This window comes from Melozone crissalis, unplaced genomic scaffold (genome assembly GCF_028551555.1).
Source record: "Melozone crissalis strain CALT ecotype California unplaced genomic scaffold, PUWL_Pcris_2 ptg000007l_1, whole genome shotgun sequence".
NCBI lineage: Eukaryota > Metazoa > Chordata > Aves > Passeriformes > Passerellidae > Melozone > Melozone crissalis.
The window spans coordinates 2482489-2507080 of record NW_026535785.1 but is presented as its reverse complement, the minus strand read 5'-3'; the positions used below and the strand labels follow the sequence as shown (position 1 = coordinate 2507080).

At 51.6% G+C, this 24592-nt stretch overlaps 1 protein-coding gene across 1 annotated transcript; it reads right to left on the bottom strand.

Annotated features, from left to right (window-relative positions):
* Positions 1 to 6914: 6914 nt before the first annotated feature.
* LOC128932855 (dual specificity protein phosphatase 22-A-like) lies at positions 6915 to 23934 on the bottom strand. Its single transcript, XM_054269592.1, has 7 exons — positions 23914 to 23934; positions 22534 to 22567; positions 21638 to 21720; positions 16680 to 16729; positions 13125 to 13199; positions 11789 to 11960; positions 6915 to 7019 (listed from the first exon to the last, which is right to left on the bottom strand). Exons 1-7 carry the CDS (start codon positions 23932 to 23934, stop codon positions 6915 to 6917), a joined length of 540 nt encoding a protein of 179 aa, XP_054125567.1.
* Positions 23935 to 24592: the final 658 nt, after the last annotated feature.

Sequence of the window (24592 nt, the reverse complement as noted above, 5' to 3'; positions counted from 1 at the left end):
CCTGCACGGGGGGGGAAATCCACGTTTTGTCATTGGTTTCTTTCAAATATTAAAGGGAATATTGTGTGTGCTGTGTTAGAAAGTAACGGTGTGCTGGTTTTCTTGGGTAGTGTGTTAAATGTAGTTTGAGGTTATTGGCGCTGGCAAGGGGCGGCTGTTTACAGACGCGGCTGCTGTGGAAAGTGCCTCGAGCTGTTTCTTTTTCAGCATCAGTCTCACAACATGATTATGACAATGGGAAGTATCAATGCTGTATCTGAAGCCTACCTTTTGCAGCTTTCCCCAAAACCACCTAATTTTGTAGATTCCCATGGTTATAACAAAATGTTAAAATAGAAACTATGCTAGGTAAGATACTTTTACTAAATAAAGGAGTCACAGTGAGACAGCAGCCACAGGACACCTGAATCTTTCAGAGAAAGAGAATTTATCAGAATTGTCTCTTATCAGAAGAAATGAACTTCTCCCCACCTGGATCAGCCCTGAAGATGCTGTGAGGATTCAGAGGAAGAAGCTGACACTGCCCAGACAGAATCCTGTGTTTGAATGGAATTTATGCATCATGTATGAGGTGTATGAATGTGCAACAGGTTATTGTTTTTAGGGGTTAATCCTCTGTTAATGTGTGTCTTTTTCAGGCTTATTTTGCCCAGAAAAAGGTACCCAGACTGTCTGTAAATCTTTGTTTCTATTGTCTCATATTGTCCTAATCCTAATTGTCCAAATTAATATTACTCTAATTATATTACTATTTTTATAGCCATTTTATTACTATTAAACTTAAAATATTTTAAAAACAAGTGATTGGCATTTTTCACATGCAAGGACACTCAGTGAGCCCTCTCAGCTCTGCCAGCTCCATCCCAGTTCTATCCCAGAACAGGGATTGGGCTCCTTTGCCCCTTTTCCCCTTGCTCAGCTGGCAGCAGCACCACCTGCAGCTTTTGGAAGCCCCACATGCCAACATCTGCCCACTTTAAAATCCTTTCCAACCCAAACCCTCCTGGGATCCCACAGTTCTGTAATTCTAAGATTAAAACACCCCCAGCCCACACCCCACCCCAATCCTCTGCTGCTTTTAAAATTAAAAAAAAAAAAAAAGAATAAAAATGAAGGCAATTTCCTTCTGAGTTGCTACAAATTCCTCCTGCAGCCCTACCAAAGTTCCGCTCCCAGAGTGGCTGACTCAGTGCTCTGCCTATTCCTATTCTGCTGCGGGATAAATCACAGAGGAAGCAGATGGATGGGGATTAAAGCCCCCAGCTGTGCTGTCACCTGAGCAAGGGACACCGGGCAGGCCATGCTGGGGTGCCAGAGCTGTCCCTGGCACAAGGATTTGTCCCGGAGGGGGCAGCAGCTCCTCTCACCAAGCACTGTTTGGGGAGGGGATGCCAGCTCCAAACTGCACCCCAAATCCTCAGAGGGATAAGGAACACACAACCAATGCAAGCAAAGTGCCAGGCTCACCCTCCCTGTCACCTCCATGCCATGGCAGGAGCTGGTGGCCTGGCAGAAGCGATCAGCAGCCCCTAAATCAACTTCCCAGGCATTTTGGGCTCTACATTTTACAAGACTGTTTCTCTCTAGTTTGTTATTTACTGCCCCACTGGTAGATTTTTGGGGAGAAAACAGGGATGCTCCCAGCACAGCCTGAGAGCCTGTGACCCCTGCCTTGCCATGGGCTCCACCAGCTCAGCGCCACCAAATTCCACCCCTTCCTGATGGCCCTGGCTACTCAGAGCACAGCCCCTGGATTTTAGGGATGGTGAGCACCAACACCACCAGCCAAAACACCACAGACGGCACAGCTCTGGATGTCCCAAAGGACACGGCACAGCTCATCCCTGGAGGAATGGGGCACACACAGCCTCTCTGGGGGCTCCAGCGCCCACCCCGAGAGATGCCAAAAGGGAAGAACCCGAGAAATCCCGCAGAAATGGGACACTTTTTCTAGAAATCTACTTCCCATCCCTGCCGGAGACCAGGGCTCCATGTCCCTCCCCGAGAGGGAGTCACAGGCTCGGGACAGCGCCAAGGAGCCGCCTCCCCCGGGCTGGCAGCGGCTCCACCGCCCATCCCGGGCTCTGCCACCCGCAGGGACCGCGACACGGGGACATCCCGCGACACGGGGGCATCCCGCATCCATGCCGGTAACGGGGAAGGGCTCGGGACCGGTCCCAGCCTTTCCCCGAGCGGTGCCGGTGCCTTCCCGGTGTCCTCTCACCGAGGATGCCGGTACAGGACGCGGTCCTGCGGCAGGTCCCTGCCCTCCTACAGATGATGCCGGTGCCGGTCCCTGTCCCCAGCCGGCCCCTGCCCTCCCAAGGATGATGCCGGTGACGGTATCGGTCCCCCAGCCGCTCCCTGCCCTCTCATGGGGGATGCTGGTATCGGGATGCCGGTATCGGTCCCCCAGCCGCTCCCTGCCCTCCCACGGGAGATTCAGGTCCCGGTCCCTGCTCACCCACAGGAGATGCTGCTGTGGGGATGCCGGTACCTGTTTTCCCCCGGTCGGTCCCGGTACCGTCCCCGTTTCTGCGCTCCCGGTGCCGCGCCCGCGGTTTCGCTGAGCTCATTATATATACCAGAGAGATAATGAGGTCACGCCCACTGCCACGCCCACTCCACGCTCCACCAATCACCCGCTTCTCGCCGCTCCCGCTCTACCCAATGAGGAGGCGGGGCCGTGCAGCGCTGACCAATGAGGAGCGTCCCGGCGGGGCGCGCGCCACAGTTTCTCTTAAAGTGCGGCTTTCCCCGAAATCAGCTGACCTGGGGGGCGGGGCCTGAGCGGGAGGGGGCGTGGTTAACCCGCCCCTGTCCCGGGTCTATCCCGGGCCGGTTCGGTCCCGTCGTTCCCAATCCCAAATTAATCCATTCCCACTTCCAACCCAGCTTCCCCAGTCCCAGAGCATCTGCCCAGAGCCAGACTGGGCCATTACCAGTTCCAGCCCAGTCCATTCCCAGTCTCACACCAATATCCCAGTTCCAGCCCAGTCCATTCCCAGTCTCGGACCAAAATCCCAGTCCCAGACCAGTCCATTCCCAGACACAGACCAATATCCCAGTCCCGGCCCAGTCCATTTCCAGTCTCACACCAATATCCCAGTCCCAGCCCAGTCCATTTCCAGTCTCGGACCAAAATCCCAGTCCCAGCCCAGTCCATTTCCAGTCTCGGACCAAAATCCCAGTACCAGATCAGTCCATTCCCAGACACAGACCAATATCCCAGTCCCAGCCCAGTCCATTCCCAGTCTCAGACCAATATTCCCAGTCCAAGACCAATCCATCCCCAGCCCATGATCACTATATCCCCAAATAAACCTCCCCAATTCCAGACCAGTCTCCCCAGTTCCAGATCAATCTAGTCCCAGACCAGTTTCCCCATTTCCTGACCAATTTCCCCAATCCCAGACCAATTTCCCCATTCCCAAATCAATTTCCTCAGTCCCAGACCAGTTTCCCCAGTCCCAGACCAGTTTCCCCAGTCCATCCCCACTCCCAGGCCACTTTTCCCAGTCCTAGACTGTCCATCCCCAGTCCCAGACCAGTTTCCCCAGTCCCAGACTGGTCGACCCCCAGTCCCAGTTTAGTGCAGGCAGTTCCCAGTTCCTTTCTGGATCAGCCCAGTCCCGGATCATTCCCTCCCAGCAGCTCCCACTGTTCCCAGTCCGGATTTGGTGTCCAAACCCAGCCAGACCCAGCAGAGCATGAAGGCCCATGTGCAGCCTGACTTCAGAGGGGGATTTTTTTGGGATTACCAGATTACACACACATTTCTTGGAAGAAAACCATAATTACTCCCACGTGGGTAATACAGAGAAATGGGAAATGTATGGACAGATGGTTCAATAAAAACAACGCTCTGAGGTGCACAACCTTTCCTGTCATGTCTAATAAAGGATGGCTGGAATGGCCCCTGTTTTTAAACACCCCACTGATCCTCACTGGATCCCCCCCAGGAGATTTGGGGTGAGCCAAGAACCATCTTCTTTTAGAGGGATTCACTTTCTTTTTTGACCAAAAAATAAAATTTTAAGCTTTGCAAGGGCTTTGCATCCTCCTGCTAGATAGAAACCCTCCTGTAAAAACCTCTTTGCTTTGTTAAAATTCTGCAAAACTTGTGATATTTTAAAGGGTTTGCACACAACCAAACTCCCCACCCCTTCTGGAGACCAAAAACCTGGAAATTCATCACAGTGGGACGAGGTGACTTCATCATTCCCATCTTCATTTTGGCTCTGCATCTTCCTAGGCAAGGTGAAGGTAAAGGTGGAAAAATAAATCCAAATTCTCTGGGGTGAGGAGGGATTTCCTCCTGTGGGAAGGATAAAAAATTAACCCAAATAAAATAGGGGGTTAAAATATAATTTTTAAGGGAAGGGAAGATGAGGAGCAGCAGGGCCAGAAATGTGTTGGGAACAATTTCCCCGTGTCTGCAGCAGCCTGGGCAGCTCAGTCCTGCTGATGTGGGACAGCCTGATGTGCTCTTGGCAATATCCAAAAAGTGGAAAATCAGCCCAGTTTTACCTGTTTGGGGTTTGCCTCCCAGCCCCCAGAATTCCTAAAGCCACCTCAGCTCTCACTGATGGAGGCCAGAGTGGAAAAACAGATAGAAAGATACATCTATTATATAAAATAATATAAAATAGATCTATATATTCACTTGGGATAGCCCTCAAATCCAGGAAAATTTGGGTTAGGGGCATGGTTGTGGCTGTGATGTCAGGCATGGAGGCTTCTGCTGCATTCCCTGTGATTCCCCAAATCTGGGGGATTTTCCCAGGTTTTGCTTTGGGGCTGTGGTTCCCAGGCAATGTTTGAAGCCCGGGCTGTGGAGCTTATCACACCTCCTGCACCTCTAATCTCTGCTTATCACCCATCTCCAATGACTTCCTATTAACTCCCACTGTCTTCTCTTTTCTCTTCCTGCCCTGCAAGTTCCATTTTTCTGCTTCCTAAAATGAAAAATGAGGCTTTAATTCCAATATTGATCCCTGAGTTGATTGCTCAGCCTCCCCTCAGCCCACTCCATCAATTAATTGCTTTCCCATTATTTCCATGTGGAATAACAGCCACAGGGACCCTTTTCTCCATCTAAATAAATGGGAAAAAACCCAATTTTTTCCCCTGGAATTCTATACCTCATGGCCAAACACAAAATATTTAAAAATTTTAGTTTTTCTGGTGGTTTTCATCAAGAAAATGGGAAGCAGGGAGGTCATTTCAGTCCATTTCTGTATATTCCCACCAGGAACACCACAAATCAAGTCCAGGCACCCTCAGGATTTAATCACTTTTTGTCTTTATTAGGAGCTGGGTGAGTCACCCCTGGTGCTGTCACGCGATGTGTACCCAAAAATCCTCATCCAGAGAATTCCTAGAAATGTTTTGAATCCCTTTTTTCTTGGAAGGAATTGCAGAACAGACATTTTTTGAGTGGACAAACAGGGTAATTATGGTAAAAGGGTGAGATGGCATGGAAAGGTTGAAGGGCTGAATCCATGGGATGGGATGGATTGTAAGGGAGATGAGGGAATTCATGTCAAAAAAAAAAGCTCTGGAAAAGCACAATCTGAGTTTGGGATGAAAAACTGGACATGGCCACATGGTTTAGGTACCAAAAAGGCATTTGGAGAGGCACAGAGTTAAATTGGTCCATGGGTTGAGTGAATCCAACCAAGCTTTTGGTTTCTTTGGCAAGCAGGGACGTTCAGATGGGGCTCAGGGAAATCCTAAACCCACTCTGGCTGCAGGGATGGAGGCAATGGGACAGGCACTGCTGGATTTCCCCTTATCCCTGGGGTTGGGGTAAGGAAAATGCCAGATAAAAGGTAAATTTGGATTCACCTTTCCCCTTATCCCTGGGGTTGGCATAAGGAAAATGCCAGATAAAAGGTAAATTTGGGTTTTCCTTTCTCTTTATCCCTGAGGCTGGGGTAAGGAAAATTCCAGATAAAAGGTAAATTTGGATTCACTTTTCCCCTTATCCCTGAGTTTGGGAAAAGGAAAATGTCAGAAAAAAGGTAAATTTGGGTTTTCCTTTCCCATTACTCCTGGGGCTGGGATAAAAAAAGCCCCAGACCCCAAGGCTCTTGTGCCTTTGATCTAACCCTTGAAAAAAAACAATTACCAACCTTTATACGAAGGATTACAAGCCACGAAAGTTTAAGTAGAATGGTAGTGAATTTATCAGAGGATGAAAAATAGATTTTTGGCGTTTTTACAATGAGGGTTCAAGGGGCAAGATGGAGGAATCTGGGTGTGTTCTCCTTCTTCTTGGCCTCCATCTTCTGCTGAGATGTTGGCATTTTTAGATTGGTTTAGAGTAGAAGCTCACTGTCTAGCACAGGTGATTGGGAAGTAATTGTAAATATTGTACACGTAGTTTTTAGTATAAAAAGATAACACCACCCCAGGGGAGGCAGAGTGCCTCTGTCTGTCTCGGGTGGACAGGAGAAAAAATTTTATAGATAGGAAACAATAAACAACCTTGAGAACAAGAACTGAAGAAAAGAAAGGAAAGAAAAGAAAGGAAAGAAAAGAAAAGAAAGGAAGAAAGAAAGAAACTGCCAGGCTGGGAAAAGAGATTTTCTAACACATCTTGGGATCACTGTGACCAGCAGAGATCCCAAGAGCCCCCCATCCATGGAGCTGGCAGCTCTGTGCTCCTGTCCCCTGCTCCACCCTGCTCCTGCAGCTTTGTGCCCTACACACCAATCCCTGCAGGTGCTTGGCACAGGGAAAACTGAATTTTCCAAGCCCCAAGGCCAATTCCTGCCCAGGAACAGCCCCTGGCTGCTTTATCTGCTCATCCACCTGCTGCCACCATCAGTGCCACCATCAGTGCCACCATCAGTGCCACCTGCACGGCACGGAGGGGACAAGGTGGGAACTGAGGAGGAGAGCCAGGATCAATCCCTGTCCCCAGGCTGCTGCTGCTGCCCCAGCAGGCGCTGCAGCTCCTCCTGGTCCTGGAAGGGGTTCCTGCCATACTCCCGGCGGATCCAGGCGCGGTACTGCCGGGAAAAGAGGCACGAGAGGTTCCAGGGTGAGGGAAAAGCTGAGAAACCCCAGAGAGAGAGAGAGAGCAGGGGGAAAGCAGCAAGCAAAGCAATTCCTGCAGCATCCCAGGCACAGCCAGCATGCAGGAAGGTCCCAATCCTACAGGAGCTCACAGATGCAGTGGATGCCCCATCCCAGCACAGACAGCATGCAGGAGGGTCCCATCCCACAGGATGGAGGGATGAAGAAGGAAGGAAGGGGCCAAGAGCAGCAGCAGGATGATGATGGGTAGGGTTAGAAAAGGAAGTCAGCGTAGATGAATGTCCCCACAGAAGCAGTGGATCCCCATCCCAGCACTCCCCACATCTCCAGCACAGTCAGCATGCAGGAAGGTCCCATCCCACAGGAGCTCATACTCAGGCTGGAGGGATGACGAAGGAATTAAGGGACCAAGAGCAGCAGCAGGATGATGGGTAGGGTTAGGAAAGGAAGCCAGTGTGGATGGATGTCCCCACAGATGCAGAGGATCCCCCATCCCAGCACTCCCACATCCCCAGCACACCCAGCGCACTCAGGAAGGTCCCAATCCCATGGGAGCTCACACTCAGGCTGGAGGGATGAAGAAGGAAGGAAGGGGCCAAGAGCAGCAGCAGGATGATGGGTAGGGTTAGAAAAGGGAGTCAGTGTGGATGATGTCCCGTCAGATGCAGTGGATCCCCATCCCCAGCACACCCAGCATGCAGGAAGGTCTCAGCCCCACAGGATCTCACACTCAGGCTGGAGGGATGAAGAAGGAAGGAAGGGACCAAGAGCAGCAGCAGGATGATGGGTAGGGTTAGAAAAGGGAGTCAGTGTGGATGGATGTCCCCACAGATGCAGTGGATGTCCCATCACAGCACTAGGATGATGGGTAGGGTTAGAAAAGGAACCCAGTGTGGATGGATGTCCCCACAGATGCAGTGGAACCCCCATTCCAGCATTAGGATGATGGGTGGGTTAGAAAAGGAAATTAGTGTGGATGGATGTCCCCACAGATGCAGTGGAACCCCCATTCCAGCGCTAGGATGAAGGGTAGGGTTAGAAAAGGAAACTAGTGTGGATGGATATCCCCACAGATGCAGTGGAACCCCCATTCCAGCATTAGGATGATGGGTAGAGTTAGAAAAGGAAATTAGTGTGGATGGATGTCCCCACAGATGCAGTGGAACCCCCATTCCAGCGCTAGGATGATGGGTAGGATTAGAAAAGGAAACTAGTGTGGATGGATATCCCCACAGATGCAGAGGATCCCCCATCCCAGCACTCCCCACATCCCCAGCAGACAGCTGGCAGCACCCTCAGCTTCCCACACTGCCTGCAGCTGGGACAGCAGCTTTATTTACTCCTCCTTGCCAAGAAGCTGCTGCTGCTCCTCATGTGCCTGAATTCCTGTAAGGGATGATTCCCAAAGCTGGTTTTTCCCCCCACAAGCAGTTGGTCCTGACAAGGTGGGGCAGGTTTGATGTCAGAGCACCTCGGGAGGTTGTGGGGAACTTCTCACCCCACTTGTCACAGATATCTTTTCATGAAAAATCCTTTCCTTAGGATTTTTTCCTCCTGAGAAGCTGAGAGGCCTCAGGAACAGAGTGTGGGAAATGATTATTTTCTGCTGTGGAATGCAACAGGTGCATCTGTGAATGGTCTCATGTGGTTGTTTCTAATTAATGGCCAATCACAGCTCAGCTGTCTTGGACACAGGGCCTGAGCCACAAATCTTTGTTATCATTCTTTCCTTTTCTATTCTTAGCCAGCCTTCTGATGAAATCCTTTCTTCTATTCTTTTAGTATAGTTTTAATATAATACATATCATAAAATAATAAATCAAGCCTTCTGAAACATGGAGTCAGATCCTCATCTCTTCCCTCATCCTGAGACCCCTGTGAACATGGCCACACTCCTCCTCCTCCTCTTCCTCCTCCTCCTCCTCCCAGCCTGAAACCACAGCAGTGGGGCTGGAGCATCTTTCCCATTCCCTCCTCCCATCTGAGCTCCCTGGGGTGAAGGAAACTGAGGCAGCACAGCCCCAGAAGGTCCCCAGAAGGTCCAGGATGTTCCTCACAGGTTTGAACCAGCCAGGATTGAGGTTTGCCGCCCACCAGGGCCATTCCAGGGCTGACATCACACACGAGTGGGAGTTTCAAGGAAAAGGCAGCTCTTGCTAAATCCCACAGACAGGAAAACACATCCCAGCACCTCCACCCTCGGCTGTGCTGCAGGGAAAGGCCTGCAAAGCCACTGGCAAAGCTGTGAGGTGGTGGGGAAAGCAGCTTGGAAGGGAAAAGGAGGAGATTGTGGTGTCCAGGGTGGGTTTGGGAGCAGGAGGAACGGCTGGGATGGAGGGAGGGACAGCAAGGCCCAGCCCAGGCCTGTGGGAAGGGCTGGGCAGAGCCGGCCCTGCCAGGGGAAGCCCTGCAGGGAATCCCCAGCACCGGGGGTGGTTTGTAATGCCCAGGAGCATCTGCCAGCCTCCTCCAGGGGCGTTCCTGGCAGCGGTGACAACGGGGCAGGGCCACATCCCCCGTGTGACAGCACCCGGGGACAGGGCTGGCCTTGGGGACAGTGCCACAGGAACCTGGCCTTGGGGGAAGTGCCACAGGAGCTTGGCCTTGGGGACAGTGTCACAGGAACTTGGCCACGGGGACAGTGTCACAGGAACTTGGCCATGGGGACAGTGTCACTGGCTGTCCCTGCTCCCTCCTGCCAGGACAGGAATCCCCCAAGGGCTATGGGGGACAACAAGGACCCCTTGTTTGCCATGGGAATCCCCAAAGAGCTCAGAGGGACAACAGGGACCTCCTGTTTGCCATGGGAACCCCCCCAGGGGCTCAGGGGGAGCAGAGGAACCCCCTGTTTGCCACAGGGACCCCCTATTTGCCATAGGAACCCCCCCAGGGACCCCCTGTTTGCCACAGGGATCCCCTGTTTGCCTTGGGAATCCCTCCTGTAGGGCCTCAGGGGGAGCACAGGGACCCCCTATTTGCCATGGGAATCCTGTTTGCCACAGGAATACGTCCAAGGGATTCCCATGGATTTAGGGGTGACAGGAGCTGTGACACCCCTTGCACACATCATTTCCAGGGTTTCCCTTCCCTTGCAGAGCTGTCTGTGCCCCATGGGAGGTTTGGGATGGGTGGAGGAGCAGGGTCCAGAGTGAAAGGTTGGAGGCAGCCACAGAGCCAGGTGGGTGCTGTGCTTTAAAATCCTTTTATTTTGCTTTTTAAGGTCTTTCCCTCTGCTTTTTAAGGTTTTCCCCTTTGCTTTTTAAGGTTTTTCTCTCTGCTTTTTAAGGGTTTTTTTCCTTTGCTTTTTAAATTTTTTTCCCTTTGCTTTTTAAGTTTTTTTCCCTTTGCTTTTTAAGGATTTTTCCTTCGCTTTTTAAGGTCTTTCCCTTTGCCTTTTAAGGTCTCTCACTTTGGTTTTTAAGGTTTTTCCCTTTGCTTTTTAAGGATTTTTCCTTCGCTTTTTAAGGTCTTTCCTTTTTAAGGTTTTTCCCTTTGCTTTTTAAGGCCTTTCCCTCTGCTTTTTAAGGTTTTTCCCTCTGCTTTTTAAGGTTTTTTTCCCTTTGCTTTTTAAGGTTTTTCCCTCTGCTTTCTAAGGCTTTCCAGGTCAAACGTGCAGCCCTGACCCCTGCACTGAATGCTCTCCCTGGAATGCAGCTGGGCTCTGCTCCATCCTCCCTTCCCTGCTGGGACCCAGCCAGCCTCAGCTCCTGCTCTCCCAAAACCTCATTTTGGGGAGAAAATGGGAGATTTCTCCTCTCCTGCCTTCCACCTGCCCCTAGAGCAGGGCACTGGTGGCAGAGGGTGCCCAGACATCCCAAAACTCCTCACAAGAGCCTTCCTCCCCTCCCACTCCTCCTCTCCCTGCTGCATTCCCAGCTCCTTCCTGAGCTTCCCAAGGGACAAACTGCTCTCCCATCCTTCCTGCTGCATCCCAACGCCAGAAAACAAGTTTAGGGTTTTTAAGGGCTTTTTAAAGTACACTCACACAATATCAAGGCAATTTTTTAGAATTTCTTTTTGTTTTTGCACACAACCTCCAAATCCAGCTGGGGCAAACAGCTGCATGCAGAGGAGCCGTGCCTGGTTGCAAACCCATCCAGAAGCATCCAAGAGTTTCAAGTTTGGGGTTTTTAAGTTTGGGGTTTTCAAGTTTGGAGTTTACCCCTCCAAAATGTACACAAGGGTTTCAGATTTGGGGTTTTTAAGTCTGGGGTTTGGGGTTTTTAAATTTGGGTTTTTTAAGAACTTTTTTAAGTGCACTCACACAATATCAAGGCAATTTTTAATTTGTTTTTGCACACAAACCCCAAAATCCTCAGGTGGTAAACAACATTCCCAAATCCAGCTGGGGCAAACAGCTGCATGCAGAGGAGCCGTGCCTGGTTGAAAACTCCTCCAAAAGCACCTAAGGGCTTCAAATTTGGAGTTTTCAAGTTTGGTGTTTACCCCTCCAAAATGTACCCAAGGGTTTCAAGTTTGGGGTATTCAAGTTTGGGGTATTCAAGTTTGGGATTTTTAAGTTTGGGGTTTTCAAGTTTGGGGTTTTTAAGAGCTTTTTAAAGTGCACTCACACAATATCAAGGCAATTATTAATTTTTTAAAATTGTTTTTGTTTTTGCACACAACCCCCAAAACCTCAGGTGATGAACGACATTCCCAAATCCAGCTGGGGCAAACAGCTGCGTGCAGAGGAGCCGTGCCTGGTTGCAAACCCCTCCAAAAGCCCCCAAGGGTGCCTCACCTCGTGGAGCAGGGTGCTCTCGTACTCCTGCAGCTGCTGCTGGAAGCCGGGGTTGGGGCTGGCGTAGGAGCGGACGGCCCTGGTGGCAGCCAGGCAGCTCTGCCAGCCCAGCTCTGTCACTGTCATCAGGTATGCCACCAGCAGGGTGCTGCTGCGGGACACCCCGGCCAGGCTGGGCCGGGAGGAGCCCGTCAGGGAGGGGATCCCGCAGGAATCACCCCTGGGATGCAGATCCCCCTGGGATGGAGGGGATGAGGAGCTCTCCTGGCACTCTCACTGCTGCTGTCACCTCCCTGTCCCCTCCTCAAGCCACATCTTGGGTGCTCAGGGGGTCAGTGATGTTCAACACCAAGGACGCTTTTGGGACCCCATCCCTGATGCCTCAGCTTTAGCTTTTCTATTTTTCACATTCTGTGCTGCTTTAGCGTGCAGTTCTGAGATTCATATCAGATGAGGGAGGGTCTGACATTGTGAGCAAGCTAAAAATACTGAGCCTCTCATTCCTGGAAGGAGATGCCAGGCCTAGGATGCTCCAGCAAATGCAGCATCACGATCTGAGAGGATTTTCCCTGCCCAAAGTGATGCCTCAGGTTTTGGCTTTTCTATTTTTCACATTCTGTGCTGCTCTAGTGTGTGGGTCTGGGTTCACATCAGGGGATGCTGAGCTCTGTGCACAGAGCAGGGACACAAAACAATTCCTGCTCCAGCTGGGCACCAAGGACAAATGATCCCAATCTCAGCCCCAAGAGCACAAACACCGTGGGCTGGAGAGAGAAAAACAAGCAGGGTGGGACTGCAGGGGCTGAAGCTGGAATGGGACAATGAACTGCAAGGTGCAAATGGAGCAGAACTGATCCCAGGGAGAGACCCCGGGAGCACTCGAGCATTTTGGGGCCATTTTGGTTCATCTTGGGTTCATTTTGGGGCCATTTTGGTTCATCCTGGGTTCATTTTGGGACCATTTTGGTTCATCTTGGGTTCATATTGGGATGACCAGTTTGGTTCATCTTGGGTTCATTTTGGGATGACCATTTTGGTTCATCTTGGGTTCATTTTGGGACCATTTGGGTTCATCTTGGGTTCATTTTGGGACCATTTTGGGTTCATTTTGGGACCATTTTGGTCCATCTTGGATTCATTTTGGGACCATTTTGGTTCACCTTGGGTGCAGCCCTGGCTGGGCTCTTGTGCTGCCCAGGGTGGATCCATTGAGGAGATCCTTTTAATAAATCCCTGCTTTATTCTGTAACTCTACCCAGTCTCTGTCCCAGCTCAGCCTTCCCAGGGCACCATCCCCAAGTCTGGCTGGGCTCTGAGGGGTCCCAGCAGCTCTCACCAGTGCACCAGGCAGCCTCCCCCTGCGAGCCTGCACTCGTGGATGAACTGGATGCTCTCCTTGAAGTGCTGCAGCCTGCAGGGGGAGAGGCAGAGGTGAGGAGGGAAGGGCTGCCTGTCCCTGCAGGCACCCTGCAAACACCAGCACTGTCACTGCCGAGGGTTTTCCACCACCCCGGGGCCACCAGAGTGGGGTGGGAGCAGAGGTCCTTCCTCTGCCAGCTGAAAGTGATGCCTCAGGTTTGAGCTTTTCTATCTTTCAGGTTCTGTGCTGCTTTAGTGGCTGGGTCTGAGCTTCATACTAGGGGATGGTGAGCTCTCTTCACAGAGTTACGTTATTAAGTTAAAAATTAGTTATTAAGTATTAAGTAATTAAGTTAAAAATTAGTTATTAAGTTATTAAGTTAAAAAATAGGTATTATCTCAGTTATTAAGTTAAAAAATAGGTATTAAGTAGGTATTAAATTATTAAGTCAAAAATTGGTTATAAGTTAAAAAATAGTTATTAAGTTATTAAGCTAAAAATTAGTTATTAAGTTTAAAAATAGTGATTAAGTTAAATGATAGTTATTAAGTATTAAGTTATCAAGTTAAAAATTAGTTATTAAGTTAAAAAACAGTTATTGTCATTAAGTTAAAAATTAGTTACTAAGTTAAAAAATAGTTTTCAAGTATTAAGTTATCAAGTTAAAAATTAGTTGCTACATTAAAAATTACTTATAAAATAGCTATTAAGTTAAAAATATAAATAATTTAAGTATCATTTCTTAATTAAACAGCTTATGCGTAAAAAATCTTATAAAAATAGGGAGATACAACTCCATTTTTAACTTATTAAAGCACTATAAAACTCACAATCTGTGAAATATCTGTAATATAAATAAAGTAACCTGTAATACAAATAATATAAATAAAATAATCTGTTATGTAAATAATAGAAATAAAATAATCTGTAATATAAATGAAAACCAATAAACACCTAAACCCAAACAAAAAATAACGTGTCACACATCTAGCCCAACCTTAACAAAAAAAACCCTGTAATATAAATAGAAAACAATAAACATCTAAATTAAAAAAAATACCATCTCACATATTTAATCCCAACCTTCTAAAAAAAAATAATATAAATAAAAACCAATAAACATCTAAATAAAAAAAATACCATCCCACACGTTTAATCCCAACCTTAACAAAAAGAAAAGAAAACAAAAAATCCCACTTAGAAGAGTGGATTTTGGCAGCCCCTGTGCACAATGCTGGACTTCCTCTGCTGCGCGTGACGGGGTGGGCGTGAGCCCTCGCTGCCTTCCTGATTTCTCAGAAGCCAAAGCTTGACCTCCCGCAGCCATTCCCACTGCCAAGGGAGCTGCTCTCCCTCTGGGAGCTCTCCAGAAGCTCCTCCATCCCTGCTGGCCCATGGAGAGGGTGTTTGTTCTTCACCCTGCCCTGCAGCGCTGGGCTCGGTGCTGTCTGAGCAGCCAAAATCAATTAATTCAGGAATTGCAGGGGTTCTGCTCCCCAGGAACAGGAGGGGAGGTGAGGGAGGGTCTGACACTGTGAGCAGCTAAAAATACTGAGCCTCTCATTGCTGGAAGGAGATGTCAGTCCAAGGATCCTCCAGCAAATGCAGCATCACCATCTAGGAGGATTTTCCCTGCCCAAAGTGATGCCCCAGAGTTAAACTTCTCTATTTTTCACATTCTGTGCTGCTTCAGTGTGTGGGTCTGGGCTCACATCAGGGGATGCTGAGCTCTGTGCACAGAGCAGGGACACAAAACAATTCCTGCTCCAGCTGGGCACCAAGGACAAATGATCCAAATCTCAGCCCCAAGAGCACAAACATCGTGGGCTGGAGAGAGAAAAACAAGCAGGGTGGGACTGCAGGGGCTGAAGCTGGAATGGGACAATGAACTGCAAGGTGCAAATGGAGCAGAACTGATCCAAGGGAGAGACCCCGGGAGCACTCGAGCATTTTGGGGCCATTTTGGTTCATCTTGGGTTCATTTTGGGACCATTTTGGTTCATCTTGGGTTCATTTTGGGGCCATTTTGGTTCATCTTGGGTTCATTTTGGGCCCATTTTGGTTCATCTTGGGTTCATTTTGGGATGACCATTTTGGTTCATCTTGGGCTCATTTTGGGGCCATTTTGGTTCATCCTGGGTTCATTTTGGGATCATTTTGGTCCATCCTGGGTGCAGCCCTGGCTGGGCTCTTGTGCTGCCCAAGGTGGATCCATTGAGGAGATCCTTTTAATAAATTCCTGCTTTATTCTGTAGCTCTGTACAAACTCTGTTCTAGCTCAGCCTTCCCAAGGCATCACAATCTCATCCCAGGGGATTTCCCTGCTTGTCCTGCTGATCTTCACAGAGCACACAACACCCCCCCGGGCCTGCAGGTGCTGCTTACTGAGCTCCAAACTCCCCAGATCCCAGTCCTGCCCTCCAGCCCCTTGGCAGGACCAGCAGGAATCTCCTCTGCTTGTAAGGACACAATGCTCATGTTCCATCCTGCATCCCTGTCCCATATCCCAAAGGATTTATCCCCTCCATCCATCCTCACCCACTCCACGGGTGTTTTTCCCACAGGGGAAGCTCTGCCTGTGCTTTTCCAAGCGTGGGATCAGGCAGTGGAATTAGTGCTGAGCTCCCCAATCACACAAAGCAGCACACAAAGTTCACCAGGATTGTGAAATCCAAGGCATAAACTGACAAGCAGAAAATAGTTTCTTGAATAACTCTTCCTTCCTGCAGGCAGCCTTATCTTCTTTTTTTTTTTTTTTTCCCCTTTTTTTTAAATTTTTTTTTCCCTTTCGTAGACACGCCACGAGCGCAGAGAAATGAGCGAAGGGGGAAAAAATAACAACCAAAAAAATCCCAGTTCTTGCTGAGGCAGGGTTTTCTTGTAAAGCTTCTCTTTCCGCTCAGCCAGAGCATGAGCAAGCAGGATTCCACCACCCCCAGGCACGGCTGCTGCCAAGGATGCTGGAAAAACCAGCACCTCCACAGGCAGGGACTTGGAAATTAAGTTTTGATGCTTTTTAGGGCTTGATTGTAGAGAAAAATCCCCTGGATTTGCCAATTTGCTGGTGCAAATTGATGATTTATTGGTGCTCGTCACCCAAAGCAGCAGCATCCCAAAAAAATCCTGGGAATTCATCCCAGCTCCTCTCAGCTTCATCTCCAAAACAGCACTCCAAGAGTTATGAGCGTGGGTCATTGCTTTATATGGCAAAAATAATTTATATTTTAATAAATTTGTCTTTAAAAAAATGCCAGGAGGACTGACACAAATCATCTTTCAAACACTCCAGTTTTAAATCCTGCCCAGTGGAACAGCTCTGAAATTTGACAAAAAATCACATTTCCTGACTGCAAGCACACATTAAAAATGGATTTTAAGCCCTAAAATGTTATTTACCACATAAAAATGAACCCCAGCTTCTGGGAAGCTCAGGGATTATGAGAAATTTCACAGCATGAATGGACTAAACCTTCATCCTGCACAACCTGAGCTTTTATTGACCAACAGGAAAAAGGGTGAGAAATCACTTACAGGTTTTGACTGGATGAATCCGAGGCTGGGATACACAGATAGGTCATGTCCTGCAATACAAAATAAAACAGTCATGAAACACCACCAAGAATCACAAAATCCTCCATTTCTCTCTCTTTTTTTTCCTTCCTCTGTTGACCTTGAGGGGAGATAAAGCTGAAAACCACTTTGGGGGTTGCTCCACTGCAATGGATGAGCATCCATCCCATCCCACTGATTTCCTCTCAATCCCACAGGACAAACCAGGCTGTGGGGACAACTCAAATACTCAGGAGCCCCCCAAAACGGAGCCAGGGAGCCCCAAACTCCACCAGGAAGACGTGCACTGACAAAGCCACTCTCATCAATGAGTTATTTCCTCCCTGTCCTTTTAATACCCCATAAATCATCTGCTGCCTGCTGGCCTGGGTCAGATTACTTTACTCCCCTTAAAACATCGCTTCCTCGATCCTCCCTGCTCGGGGCTAAATTTAGATCCTTTTCATCTGGGGGTTGGGGTGGCTTTTTTAATCCTTTCTTAGCAAAATATGGGGGGGGAAATCCTGCAGCCAGAGCGCCAGGGATTGCCCCATCTCCATCAGCTTCACCTGGACCACCCTCCAGCCCAGGAGGCTGAAAATTTGGATTATTTAAGGAAGGAAGGGGCAGAGCAGGACGGGCACAGGGGTAATTCTGTGCTGAGGTGACCCACAGGATTTCCACCCACAGCTCCACGCCTGGTGCATCCCAACGTGTCCCCAGGCTGGGGAGAGGCACCAAATCCATAGTGGAGAAGCCAAAAGGATTTTGACCCACCCCAAAACTCAACCCGCAGCCCTAGGCCAGGATGAACCCCAGGGCTGCTCCTGGGGCTGGGTGTCCCTCTCCTGGGGCTGGGGGTCCCCGTCCCCATCCCTGTCCCCATCCCCGTCCCACCGTGGCAGCGCCGCTGGGGTTTGCGGTCACCGCCGGGGCCGTGATTGACACATTGCAAAACCCCCCCGGGCCTTCCGCTTCCCCTCCGCGGGCTCTGCTCCGCGGTGTAAGCGCTGTGTGCACTCTGCTCCGCGGTGTAAGCGCTGTGTGCACTCTGCTCTGTGGTGTGTGCGCTCTGCTCCATGGTGTAAGCACTGTGTGCACTCTGCTCCGCGGTGTAAGCGCTGTGTGCACTCTGCTCTGTGGTGTGTGCGCTCTGCTCCATGGTGTAAGCACTGTGTGCACTCTGCTCCGCGGTGTAAGCGCTGTGTGCACTCTGCTCTGTGGTGTGTGCGCTCTGCTCCATGGTGTAAGCGCTGTGTGCACTCTGCTCCGCGGTGTAAGCACTGTGTGCACTCTGCTCTGTGGTGTGTGCGCTCTGCTCCATGGTGTAAGCACTGTGTGCACTCTGCTCCGCGGTGTAAGCGCTGTGTGCACTCTGCTCTGTGGTGTGTGCACTGTGTGCACTCTGCTCCGCGGTGTAAGCACTGTGTGCGCTCTGCTCCGCGGTGTAAGCGCTGTGTGCACTCTGCTCCGCGGTGTAAGCACTGTGTGCACTCTGCTCTGTGGTGTGTGCGCTCTGCTCCGCGGTGTAAGCACTGTGTGCACTCTGCTCTGTGGTGTGTGCGCTGTGTGCACTCTGCTCCGCGGTGTAAGCACTGTGTGCGCTCTGCTCCGCGGTGTAAGCGCTGTGTGCACTCTGCTCCGCGGTGTAAGCACTGTGTGCACTCTGCTCTGTGGTGTGTGCGCTCTGCTCCGCGGTGTAAGCGCTGTGTGCACTCTGCTCTGTGGTGTGTGCGCTGTGTGCACTCTGCTCCGCAGTGTAAGCACTGTGTGCGCTCTGCTCCGCGGTGTAAGCACTGTGTGCGCTCTGCTCCACGGTGTAAGGGCTGTGGGCTCTGTTCCCTGGTGTAAGGGATGCATGTGCTTTGCTCCATGGTGTAAGTGCTGTGTGCACTTTGCTCCATGGTGTAAGCATTCTGAGCGCTTTGCTCCATGGTGTAAGGGCTGCCTGCACTCTGCTCCATGGTGTAAGCGCTTTGCTCCATGGTGTAAGGGCTGTGTGCACTTTGCTCCGTGGTGTAAGGGCTGTGGGCTCTTTCTTCCATGGTGTAAGCATTCTGAGCGCTTTGCTCCGTGGTGTAAGGGCTATGGGCACTTTGCTCCGTGGTGTAAGGGCTGTGTGCGCTTTGCTCCATGGGATAAGCACTCTGTATGCTTTGCTTCGTGGTGTAAGGGATGCGTGCTGTTTGCTCCATGGTGTAAACATTCTGAGCACTTTGCTCCATGGTGTAAGCATTCTGAGCTCTTTGCTCCGTGGTGTAAGTGCTCCAAGCACTTTGCTCCATGGTGTAAGTGCTGCGTGCACTTTGCTCCATGGGGTAAGGGCTGCGTGTGCTCTGCTCCGTGGTGTAAGTGCTCCATGCGTTTTGCTCCATGGTGTAAGCATTCTGAGCGCTTTGCTCCATGGTGTAAGTGCTCTGAGCGCTTTGCTCAGTGTTGTAGGCGCTCCAAGCACTTTGCTCCATGGTGTAAGTGCTGCGTGCGCTTTACTCCATGGGGTAAGCACTCTGTATGCATTGCTCCGTGGTGTAAGTGCTCCGAGCGCTTTGCTCTGTGTTGTAAGCACCCCGTGCACTTTGCTCCCCGTTGTAAGCTCTCCGTGCGCTTTGCTCCGTGGTGTAAGTGCTTTGTGTGCTTTGCTCCACAGTGTAAGCGCTCCAAGCGCTTTGCTCAGCGTCGTAGGCGCTCCGTGTGCTTTTCTCCCCGTCTGGCCCAGCCCCGCGCTCACCAGCCCCAGCCCCAGCGCGTTTGTCCCTCCCTGGGCTCTGTCCCACTCCCAGCACTCAGCACCTCAGCAGGGGAAAGGGCCCAGGTTTTGCTGGGGATCCCAAAAGGATGAGGGGTCCCGGCGGTCCCGTTCCCTTTCTGCAGCACCCCAACACTGGGGTGAAGCACCCCCAGCACCAGGAGGATGTGGAGCTGCTGGAGAGAGCCCAGAGGAGCCAGGGAGCTGCTCCAAAATCTGGGAAAACTCTGGAGCCAGGCTGGGACACCTGGGGGTGCTCACCTGGAGAGGAGAAGCTCCAGGGAGAGCTCAGAGCCCCTAAAGAGCTCCAGGAGAGCTGGAGAGGGACTAGGGACAAGAATGGAGGGACAGAACACAGGGAATGGCTCCCGCTGCCAGAGGGCAGGGATGGATGGGATATTGGGAATAGGAATTGTTCCCTGAGAGGGTGGGGAGGTGCCCAGAGCAGCTGTGGCTGCCCCTGGATCCCTGGCAGTGCCCAAGGCCAGGCTGGACATTGGAGCTGCAGCACCCTGGGACGGTGTAAGGTGTCCCTGTCCCCCAGCACCCCATGGCCGTGCCCCTCGCTCCTCTGGGAGCCGAACCTGCAGCTGCTCCTCACACTTGGAACCATCCGGGGCAGGATTTGTGCAGGGGAGACCCGTCCCACCCCTCTGCCACCAGCCCAGCTCCCTCCTGCCTCAGTTTCCCCAGACAGCATCCCGCAGCGAGCCCGGAGGAGCGGGGACACAGAGCGGGGACACCGAGCGGGGGACACGAGGCAGGGACACTGAGCAGGGACACCAAGCAGGGACACCGAGCGGGGACACCGGGCAGGGACACGAGGCAGGGACACCGGGCAGGGACACCGAGCGGGGGACACGAGGCAGGGACACTGAGCAGGGACACCAAGCAGGGACACCGAGCGGGGGACACAGAGCGGGGAACACCGCGCAGGGACACCGGGCAGGGACACCGGGCAGGGACACCGGGCAGGGGACACGAGGCAGGGACACCAAGCAGGGACACCGAGCGGGGGACACAGAGCGGGCAACACCGCGCAGGGACACCGGGCAGGGGACACAAGGCAGGGACACCGGGCAGGGACACCGAGCGGGGACACCGAGCGGGGACACCGGGCAGGGACACCGGGCAGGGACACCGAGCGGGGACACCGAGCGGGGACACACAGCGGGGAACACCGCGCAGGGACACGAGGCAGGGACACCGGGCAGGGACACAAGGCAGGGACACCGGGCAGGGACACCGAGCGGGGACACCGAGCGGGGACACCGGGCAGGGGACACCGGTGCCAGCTCCGGCTGCGGTCCCGCCGTGTCCCCTCCCGCCGGGGCTCCATTCGCGGGGCGCCGCCGCCCTCTCGTGGGGACCCGAGAGGCACCGGGCACCCTCCGGGCACGGCCCCGCAGCGCTGCGGGTGCCGCCCGGCCCCCAAAAACCACCCGAGCACCCCGGTGTCCCCCAAAAACCACCCGAGCACCCCGGTGTCCCCCAAAAACCCCACCGCCCCCCAAAAACCACCCAAGAACCCCGGCGTCCCCCAAAACCACCTAAACACCCCGGTGTCCCCCAAAATCCACCCAAGAACCCCGCTGCCCCCCCCCAAAACCACCCAAACACTCCGGTGCTCCCCAAAATCCACCCAAGAACCCCACCGCACCCCAAACACCCCGCTGCCCCCCAAAAACCACCCAAAATCCACCCAAGAACCCCGCTGTCCCCCAAAAACCACTCGAACACCCCACTGCACTCCACAGAACCACGCAAACACTCCACTGCCCCCAAAAAAACACCCAAACACCCTGCTGTCCCCCAAAAACCCTGCTGCCCCCCAAAATCCACCCAAACACCCCCCTGCCCCCTCCCCACATCCATCACTGAGCCCCCTTTGGGCAGCATTGCCTGGTGCCAATTGGTGCAAATCGTAAACCAGTATAAATTGGTGATTTATAAATCTGTGTATACACAGATTTATACTGTAAGCACAGTATAAATCTGTGTGAATCAGTACAAATTGGTGTAAATCAGTGTAAACCAGTATAAATTGGTGCAACTCGGTGTAAATCGGTGTAAATCGGTGTAAATTGGTGTAAATCGGTGCAAACCCAGCGTTTCTTCTCCCCAGGCCAGGAGGAGCCCCCGGGTGTCCCTTCCCAGCCCCCGCTGCCCCGGGTGTCCCCAGCCAGGCTCTCACCTCCAGCACGGGCTTGGCGCCGCTGTGGACGGACAGGATGTGCGTCACCCCCTTGCTCTGCAGGTTCTCGTGGTCCTCAGAGTCTGGAAACGGGAGCCACGTGGGAATTACCTGCCCTGACCCCTGTTCCAGCCCTGCCTCTCATCCCCTATGCTGCAGGGAGGAGGTTGGACACCCCTGGGATGCGCTGGGTGCTCAGCAGGTTCCCGAAGCCATCCCCAAAATCAGAAATTACCCTGAGAACTCAGACAAGGCTGTTGTGTCCTTGCTGTTGGGGAGGTTTCAAGGCATGCCATGAATTTCCTGGGGTTCCAACATGGTTGGTGAGCACAGCTGTCACAGATATGTTTTATGAAAAATCCTTTCCTTGGGATTTTTCCTCCTGAGAAGCTGAGAGGCCTCAGGAGCAAAATGTAAACATTGATTATCTGCTGCTGTGGAATGCAACAGGTGCATCTGTGATTGGTCTCATGTGGTTGTTTCTAATTAATGGCCAATCACTGTCCATTGATAACAACTTTGTTATCATTCTTTCTTATTCTATTCTTAGCCAGCCTTCTGATGAAACCTCTTCTTCTTTTCTTTTAGTATAGTTTTAATGTAATATGTATCATAAAATAATAAATCAAGCCTTCTGAAACATGGAGTCAGATCCTCATCTCTTCCCTCAACATAAGACCCCTGTGAACACCGTCACACACAGCTCCCAGTGGACAGATCCCTTTTCTGGTTGGACTGGGATCACTGGAAATTAGGAAGGGGTTTTGGGGCAGCTCTGGAGCTCTGGAAGATGCTGAGGTTCCCAGCACATGGAGTTGCCAAGGAGAGGAATCCTCCAGCCCTGCCAGCTGCCCAAGGACCCCACAGCACCAGGGAGGGGCAGGGAATTCACTCACCACGAATATTCCCCAGGTAGAGGCCGGTGACAATCTGGGAGGTGACAAAAAGGAAAGAGAGAATTCAGATGGCACCAGGAACATGGTACATGATGTGGTGGGAATGAGCTCCAGCAGGACCAGGATGGACACCTGGCACCAAACTGCCCAGGCCATGCCAAACCAAGCACCCAAATCCATGGATCATCCCCATAAACAACCAGGAAAGGCTGAGCCCAAACCCCTCAAGAGAGCAGAGCTCAGGAACAACTCAGCATGGGAATGGGAGGAGTTTGGACGTGATCCTCTGGAGCTCCAAAGGTTGCATCTGCCAGCTGGGGATGGATGGATGCTATTTATAGCAGGATTTCTATTTATTGCAGTTTAAGAGATGTCAAGGCTGCAGATTTGGTCTCCAACTCGCTGCTGCAGGGTTATGAAGGAGAAAAGGGACAGCTGGGGGTGTTTAAGGGGTGTGAGAACCTGCCAGAGCATTTCCAGAGGCACAGAAAGACAGAGCTGATTATCAGCTGGACTTGCTGGTGCCTCTCTGGCCAAAGAACCCTGGTTTGAGGAGTTTTAGGGTTTTCAGCAGCACTGGGTCACATCCAGCTGAACCCCAGCCCATTGCTGGGTGCAAACACCTGGATTCAGCACAGCACAAGCTGTGGAGGGGAATGCAGAGCCCTGCATGTCATGGGAGTCCAAAATTGGATCCTACAAAAGTGTCTGCACCAATCCAGCCCTTGGCAACAACAGCCTGGGCTCCCCAAAGGGTTTGGTGGCACTGGGGGCTGTAAAAGGCACTTTGGGGGCTGTGAAAGACACTTTGGGGGCTGGAAAAGGGACTTTGCCTGTCAGGCTGAGTTCACAGGGGGTGAATCCCCGGTGTTAAACCACATCAGAGCCATGCAGAGGGAGTTTGCCCCGATCTGATCTCTCTGTTGCTGTCCCAGAGTCTAATTTTAAACCGGAGGACTCACATTCCAAGTGGTTATTTAAGGACAGCGACAGAAATTGATCCCCTCCTCCAGCCCTGGAGGAAAAAGCAGCATTGAGAGCACACATCCCCCATTGCTGGGGCACACCCCGAGGGTGGGAAGGGGGGATTTTCCCTGTTATCCCTGAGGATGAAAATGCCAAGGTTTTACCACCCCAGGGATGAGCATTGAATGCCAGCTGTCACTTTTCTGCCACCTGCACACACTGAGGTTTCACCCCGGATATAAAGCTCAGATTTAAATCCCTGTTTGTTTTCCTAATTCTCTTGAAGTGCTTGGAATTCCAAAGGGCTGTGGGAAAGGGGAAGGTGCAAATAGCTGTATTTAGGGATCTGGGAAGGGCATCCATGGGCTGCAGAAGGAGAGAACGTGCTGGCCACCATCCCACTGTCCCCCGTACCTTGCTCATTCCAGTCCCCATGGGTTTTCTCTCCCCAGGATCAGAATTCTGATGGTTTCTCAGTCTCCAAGGCTACCTGCAAACAAACACCCCAAATTCCCAGGGAGGAGGATGAGGTCTGACCCCCTCCCAGGGCAGGAGGAAGGGGAACACACCAGGAGGGGAGCAAGAAGAGCCCTGGCAAACTCAGCTCACCTGAGGCTGCTCCAGCAGGTCCTGCTGCTGCTCTGGAGGGAAGGGAGCAGAGAGTGGCTGTGCCAGGAAGGGGAGGATGAAATAAAGATCTGGGATCATGGCAAGGCTCAGGTTTCTCTCTGGCCTCCCTGGGTTCCATAGCTTTTTGGGAAGGACAGTCCCAGAGGAACTCCCTCATCCCAGCAGCACTGAAACTCCAGCATTTGCTCCAAAGTAAATCAATTTGCCAGGCACAAACCCCATTTGCTCCAAAATAAATCAATTTTCCAGGCACAAAACCCTGGCAGCTCCATGTCCCTCACCCAGGTCAGTACCACAGCAGGGGCTGTGCAAAAAGCAGGGAAAAGCAGAATTCCTGGGATTGTCACCCTCACCCATCTCAGCACCAGAAATAAATGAATCACTTAAGGGATTTTTCAGCTGTAGGAAGGGGAGCTCACTGTTTAATTCCCACCAGGTTACCTCACCTTAAAAATGTTCCCAA

What these genes read in the sequence shown, in the direction of transcription:
- LOC128932855 (XM_054269592.1), bottom strand. Translation starts at nt 23,934, where the DNA reads ATGGGGACTGGAATGAGCAAG. An exon ending in TGGGGACTGGAATGAGCAAG is followed by an intron (nt 22,568 to 23,913) that starts GTACGGGGGACA and finishes GTCACCTCCCAG; the next exon opens with ATTGTCACCGGCCTCTACCT. An exon ending in GCGCCAAGCCCGTGCTGGAG is followed by an intron (nt 16,730 to 21,637) that starts GTGAGAGCCTGG and finishes TTTGTATTGCAG; the next exon opens with GACATGACCTATCTGTGTAT.